Source organism: Gracilinanus agilis, chromosome 1, assembly GCF_016433145.1.
Source record: "Gracilinanus agilis isolate LMUSP501 chromosome 1, AgileGrace, whole genome shotgun sequence".
Classification (NCBI taxonomy): Eukaryota; Metazoa; Chordata; class Mammalia; order Didelphimorphia; family Didelphidae; genus Gracilinanus; species Gracilinanus agilis.
In genome coordinates this window covers 778,458,506-778,465,606 of record NC_058130.1, presented here as the reverse complement: position 1 = coordinate 778,465,606, position 7,101 = coordinate 778,458,506, and the positions used below count along the sequence as shown (strand labels likewise).

Here is a 7,101-nt window from a genome sequence, read left to right as displayed (position 1 = left end):
AGAGGTCTGAGAATTTTATTCCTAATAAACAGTCCTCGGGATGATGGCTAGCAGCTGGGGCTCTGCACAGTGCCCGTGCCCCCTGCACCCAGCTCTGGGCCTGGGGAAAGCAAGGGGGCAGCAATTGTCACAGGCTAGGGTCCAGGAGGGAGCAGGAGGGAGGGCCTCTCTTCACGGCATGGCCCTATACCCCGAAGGGCTCCCCCTGACCCTGCCCACAGGATGGGGGTCCTGCGGGAGGAACCGTGGGCAGGGTGGACATGGCACAGGAGCACAGAGAGGGAGGGCGAACACACAGCAGGCTCTCTACTGGGGATGGTGGCTTCCCTGGGACCCGCTCCCCCTCAGGGCCCCAGGCCCCCATCTTCCATCCGCTGGTGGCTCTTGGGGGTGGGCGAAGGGCTCCGGGGGGAGCGGTTGGGGCTCTTTGGGCTGACCTGGCTCTCCATCTCGGACTCTCCTCGCCACTGGCTGCCCAGGATGGGCTCTAGGCGAAGGGAAGGCAGGAGGCCCAGGTTGTGGGGCATGGGCCGGGGCAGGGAGCTGGGCAACGGGAAGTTCCAGGGCCCAGGCATCTCGGGCAGGGCCGACTCCTCCTCGTCGGGGCCCATGCCCAACTTCCCCTTCTCCTTGGCCCGGGTGCCCAAGCCCCCGCCACTGCCCGGGGGCTTGAGGGGCCGGTGGCCCTGTGGGGAGGGACTGCGGCTGGTCCCCCGCTCCCGAGATCTGGGCCGGAGCACCAGGCCGGGGAACTTGGCCAGGCTGGGGCTGCGGCTGCGGTGCCTCTTCATCTTGCCTGGGCTGGGGCTCCGGGACTTGGGGCCCAGCAGCTCCATGGTGCTGTCGTCCTCACCCTCGGAACTGACCCTCGAGCTGTCCGTGGGGCTGCTGCCCTCGTCTGAGGCGGGCAGGGAGATCTGGGCACAGCAGACAAGGAAAAGGATTGGGGAGGGCCTCGGGGGAAGCGGGAGCCAGAAAGGGTCAGGCCTCTCTCCTGTGACTCCAGGGCAGAACCAGGCAGATGGGGTTAAGTGACTGGTCCAGGGCCACACTGCTATGAAGTGTTTGAGGCGGGATTGTAATCCAGGCCCGGCTCTCCATCCACTGAGTCATCTCCTTGCCCCAAACTCTCATACTTAAATATAAAGAAATGGCTCTAGAGATGGTCAACTGGAACAGTGGAGAAAGTGCCCAGCCTGGAGTCAGGAAGACTCCATTTCAATCCAGTTTCAGATACTAACTAGCTGTAGGACCCTGGTCAAGTCCCTTTGCCCTGCTGGCCTCAGTTTCCTCATATATAAAATGAGCTGGACAAGGAAGTGGCAAAGCCCTCTAGGGTTCTGCCAAGGAAACCCCAAATGGGGTCACAGAGAGTCGAACATGGCCCAAAACAACTGATCAACAGGAACAACAGTCATGGCTAGATGTTAGGCAGGATTTGAATGTGGGTCCTCTGGCTCGAAGCACCACTCTACTTCCCGTTCCTTTCCCTCAGGTCTCCTCCTCTGCTGACCCTCTCCCCCACTCTTTCCTCCCTCCTGGACCCTCCCCTTTTCCCCTCCTAGCCCCCACCACCCCACTTCCTCTGTGCCCCCCCCCTGACCTGGAAGGGGTCCGTGACCCCAATGAGGATGTTTTGGCCATGGCTGTAGTAGCCGAGGATGAACTCGCCCCCGCCCCTGGGCAGAGACTCTTCACTGAATGTCACCTGGGTGGGAGACGAGGAGGGGACACTCAGGTGACCAGACCAGACCCCCAGAGAGCTGGCCTCCAGGGCAGGAGTAAGGGGGCCACAAAGGAACAGGGAGCCCCAGAACGAGTTGGGGGTCAGGGGATGGGGAATGGGACAAGGCCCTGGGGGGAAGGGGAGCCCCAGGGTAGGTGTAGGGGTCCCCCGGAGGGATAGGGAGCCTCAGGAAGTGGGATGGGTGTGAGGGAGAGCATCACCTGGTATGTGCTGCCATCTTGATCTTCGTGCTTGGCCCACACATAAGCCACATAATCCTTGCAGTGACGGAAGCCCACCTGGAAGGGGGCAGAGTAGGGGGGTGAACTCTCACCATCCTGGCCCCTGCCACCCGCTCTGCCCTGCCGTCTGCCCTGCTGCCTGCTCTGTTCTGTCGCCTGCTCTGCCCTCCCATCCGCTCTGCCCTCCTGTCTACTCTGCCCTCCCGTCTGCTCTGCCCTCCCGTCTGCTCTGCACTCCTGCCTGCTCTGCCCTGCTGCCCGCTCTGCCCTGCCTCAGTGTGTCTGTGGTTGACTCTGGGAGTCATGGTGCCCAGCTCCTGATGGAGGTAGGGCTTGGGGGGCAGAATGAGACACACTTTTGGAGACGGCCAGTGCTGTTTCTCTATGTCTCTGTGTCACAAAGGTCAGGTTTTTGTTTTCGCCTCAGTGGGGAAGAAAGATGGAGAGGAAATAAATGCTTGTTAATAGAAAAAACCAAAACAACCCTTTAATTAAAATAATAAAAGAGAAAGGTTGGGGGCAGTAAGGTGTCTGGGTAGATGGAGAGCCAGGCCTTTGAGATGGGAGGTTCTGGGTTCCAATGTGACTTCTGGGCACTTCCTAGCTGTGTGACCCTGGATAAGTCCCTTCACCCCATTGCCTAGCCCTGACTGCTCTTCTGCCTTGAAACCAATGCACAGCATCGAGTCTAAGACAGAAGAGGAGGGTTTAGAGATCATCCCATCCTATTCAACTCACACCCTTGCCTGCTGTCTGTGTAAAGGCCTAACTGCCTGAATAATGATAAAGTTCTGCTTAGGAATTACAAGAATCATCTACAGCAGGGGTCGGCAACCTTTTTGGCCGTGAGAGCCATAAATGCTACATTTTTTAAAATGTAATTTCGTGAGAGCCGTGCAGTGCTCACAGTGCCACTCCTGTAACAGCGCCTGAAAAAAAATGGACTTTATGGCTCCTGCAGAAAGAGCCATATCTGGCCCTCGAAAGAGCCAGATATGGCTCGAGAGCCATATGTTGCCAACCCCTGGTTTAGAAGGTAAGAGTTAAAAAAAAAAAAAAAAAAGGCAGTGGCCTCCATATTGGAAGGCCTGAGTTTGAATCCCATCTCAGATCCAGATTGAACAGGGTAATTATGGGCAATTTTCCACTTAATGCCTCTGAGGCTCAGTTTCTTCATCCATAAAATGGATATAATAAGCATAGGGCTGCTATGCATTATAACGCTGAAAGCACCATAGGCTGTGATTGTTATTGTTATCTATACTGAATCCAGTCTCACTCTAGGGAACGAAAAAAAAAAGTCTGATTTTGTTAACCTTTCTTAAAAGCCTCTGACAAAGGCCAGCGAGTGCTCCTCCCTCATTTGATAGATGAAGAAATTGAGTCTGGAGGAGGAAGTAATTTGTTTAAGACTGCACAGATAGAAGTGGCAGAGAGGACTCTGGACCTTCTACCTGTTCAGGGCTGTGGCCTCCTTTCCAGCCTCTATAAGCCCCACCCAGACAGAGGAGTCATTAGACCAGTCTCAGGAAGGCCTGGGGAGCAAGGGGTGGGTAGAGGTGGCTCTCATCACACCCTGCTCTGGCTTTGGCTGAGGCTGGGAAGAAGGGGTGACCTGGGCCCCTGTCCTGTCTCAGGCTCTGTGGCATTCCTTGAATCAGCCTCCCATGATCTTCCTCTCTGTGACTTCATTTTGGAATGAAATTCGTGAGAGGGGGGACCCTCCTTCAAACAGTGATGTTCCCTATTCTGCTTCTAAGCTGCCTCCCAACTCTGACATTCCCTGTTCCAAGGCCCCTCTCATACTGGCATTCCATGTTCTAGGAAGTCCTAAGGACACCCCTCCTCCCCCGCCCCCGGCCCTGCTGCTTGACTGTGTCCTCCTTGATGAGACACGTTCTGGATGCCAGGATCCTTGTGCCAGGCCTCATGCCCTTTTCCCACTGCTCTCCTAGGGGCACGAGTGGGCATCTCACCCGATAGAGGCCGATCCAGTCCCAGGAACTTCGTGAGAAGACGCTCTCCATGCGGTAACGGACCACAGCCTGGTCAGGCCTCAGCCATTCATCCGCTACTTCGATTCTCACCAGGGGCACGTCGTCTCTGTAGGCAAACTGTCTCCAGGGATGGGGAGGGGGCACATAGAGAAGTGTTGGCAGAGGGAGTCATCTCGGAAGACGGGAGAATGTCAGGAAGGAAGAAACACCCCCTCCCACACCCCTGCCCTATCCTGCTCAGGGAGGCAGCCTGCCTCAACCAGCTACCCAAGATTCCTCCTGTGGAAAGCTCAGAATGTTTTTTTCCTTTCTGACACTCTAGGCAAGTCATCCTCTCTTTCTGATCCTCAGTTTTCTAACACTAAAAATGGGGATAAGATTCCCCAGCCTGCCTCATTCGTGCTGTTGTTATACAGCTCAAACAGAATAATAAAAGTGTTTTGGAACCACGAAGAACTCTAGAAATAAAAACTATAATTATGATCTGTGGCATATGAGTGTGTTATTATTATGAGAGAGTGCTAAACTCTAGAGGAGACCGTCGAGGCCATCTAGCCTGGTGTGTCTAAATCAATACTTTGAGGGCTAAAATATATGGACAAATCCCGTGCTTGCTGCTCCAAGGTAGGATGGGGTCCAGGCCAGGCCAGACGACTCCATGAGAAAAAGTTGAGAAGGGGCGCCATCTTAGAACAAAAGGGAAGACAATGTGCCTTTTATGGTGCTAAGGGTTTGGGAACAGCCAAGGGCCACAGGGACCATCTACTTGGACCCCCCATTTTATATATTCAGAAACCAAAGCTCAAATAGCAACTTGCTCAAGGTCACACTGGTCATGTGACCAAGGCATAATCTGAACCCAAATCCTCTGATTCCAAACCAATTCTGTACTGCTATTTATCTGTGCCAGTGTCATTATTTATTGGTTCTTCTCATTTCATTTTTTTTGGATCAGGGTCTGTGATTTCATTGGTTTAGGGAACTCCCAGGTGAGGAAACTGCTTCTACCAAAGTGGGTCATACCTCTTCTACCATTTATAGTCTATGGCAGTGATGGGCTAACTTTTTAAAGAGGGGGCCAAAGGAAAGGAAATGCTCATCTGTCAGTCTGTTTCTAAGGCAACTCTTTCCAAGTTTCATTGTATCATATCCTACTCATGGTATTCGTCGGATTAAGAATAACATCACTTGAGCCGGATAGAACATTTCAGGGGGCCGCAGTTTGCCCATCACTGGTCTACGGGATGATTGGAAGACTGCTGATCTAGCCCCGAGTCCCAAAGGGGTAAGCAGGCTGCCTGAGGTTGCTTTTAGGATACTAAGTCGGAGGTGAAGACCTAGAGAACTAACTGGTCGAGTAGCAAAGGGGATCTGGGAGGCCTCGGTGGTGGTGGGGACAGTCCTCACCTGCAGGACGAAGACAGCGGCTACAGGCTTGTGGTCACTGACGGTATATTCCATATGGCTCCGGTAACTGTGCTGGGTCACGTGGACCCGGTGGCTCTCTCGGCCAGAGGGGCTTGGCCCCACACCTGGCGCCTTGATCTTCCAGAGGATTCGGTCCGTCCATGCAGGCTTTCGCTTCTTGGCACTGTTTCCGAGGGGCAAGATCATAGAAATCAGAGCGGGGCCAGGCTGCCTCCTCCCTTCTTCTCCCGGCGCCTCCCTGCCCTCCATCATGGGCTTCTGGGAGCAAAGGCTTGGCCTTACCTGGTGTCGTAGTAGTTGGTGCCCACGTCAAACTTGAAGGTGGGAGCAAAGGTGAGGGGCCCCTCCTGGAAGCCCTTGAGGACTGGCCAGGAGCCTTTGGCCATATTCAGCTAGGATGAAGGGAAGGGGTAAAAGAAGAATCAGGAGGCTGAGCTGAAGCCGGTCCCTGGTCCTGTTCTAGATCCAGGGGTCAGATTTGCTCGAACCTGGAGCCTTTCAGTTCCCAGAGCTAACGTCAGAGAATGTTGGAGCTGGGAGCGACACCCAGTGTCAGATATTGGGAAGGCCTTAGAACCTAGAATATCGGTGCTAGGAAAAACCTTGGAAAAGAGAATGTCAGAGCTGGGAAAGACCCTGAGCACCTAGAATGGGGAGATCGGCACTCGGAACGCAGACCTTGTGATTCAGCAGAAAGAGTGTTGGAAGTCAAAAGACCTGGGTTTGAATTCCTCCTTTGCCACTGACAACCTGTGAGACCTTAAGTAAGTGACTTAACCCTTCTAGGTTCCAGTTTCTCATCTGTAAAATGGGCTGGTGGAGGGGGAGGCGGGGTAGGGGGTGTCGGACTTGACAGCCACCGAGGCTGCATCCAGCTCTAAAGCTATGATTCTACAGAATGCCAGCGCTGGGAGGAACCCTAGAACATGTGATCCAACACCTTATTCCTTCCTGGGCTCACCCAGGTAAGCGATGGGGCTCAGATGCCTGAGGACTTCCATCCCGGAGAGCTTTTCGCCCACCCCCTCATCGCCCAGTTCCTGGGCCCCAGCCCGGGTGGCTCCCCTCCCCTGGGTCCATTCTAGATCCCCCCAGGCTGGGCCAGACTTAGAAGCCCGCTCTGTCTGGTCACTGTGGCTCCAACCTCCTGAATAATTAACAGTGGAAAAGGCTGCCTGTGGACCGGCCCCCCACCTGGCCTCGGCCCAGCAGACCGAACCAGATCCAAGCAGGCCTCCTGAGGCAACTCACAGGAGAAGGGGAGGGGCTACGGGGAAGGAGGGAGGTCTTTGGAGGCCTGCAGGGCACACAGGGGGAGGGGGGGGGCCTGTGGGACCCCCGGCCAGCCTCACCTGGTCCTTCTCCCAGAGCTTCTGCAGCTGGTTGCTATCGATGGCAAACTTGACGAAGTGTAGATCGTAACTTTCAATGCGGAAGTTGAGGTCCCCGAACCAGAAGACGATGCTGGGAGCAGAGAAGAGCTGTGGGTGAGAGTCCTGGCCCCCTCCGAGGGGACCACGCAGAGGGTGGCCAGGGGGAAGCTGGGGCCGGAGGGTGGGCCGGGGAGGCCTCGTGGGATGGGAACATGAGTTAGCCTGGCTACGGGACATGGGAGGTCGAGGCTGGGGAGGGGATGGAGAGACCAACCCTGAGCTGCCCAGCTCACCCAGCCCCCCACCGTCCATCCTGAATTTCCCCCCCACCGGCC

At 55.4% G+C, this 7,101-nt stretch overlaps 1 protein-coding gene across 1 annotated transcript; it reads right to left on the bottom strand.

Moving 5' to 3' along the window:
• Positions 1–7,019, bottom strand: INPP5J (inositol polyphosphate-5-phosphatase J). Its single transcript, XM_044658885.1, has 7 exons — positions 6,746–7,019; positions 5,676–5,785; positions 5,373–5,556; positions 3,945–4,082; positions 1,948–2,025; positions 1,604–1,708; positions 1–917 (listed from the first exon to the last, which is right to left on the bottom strand). Exons 1-7 carry the CDS (start codon positions 7,001–7,003, stop codon positions 345–347), a joined length of 1,446 nt encoding a protein of 481 aa, XP_044514820.1. The 5' UTR covers positions 7,004–7,019; the 3' UTR covers positions 1–344.
• Between the last annotated feature and the right edge of the window lie 82 nt (positions 7,020–7,101).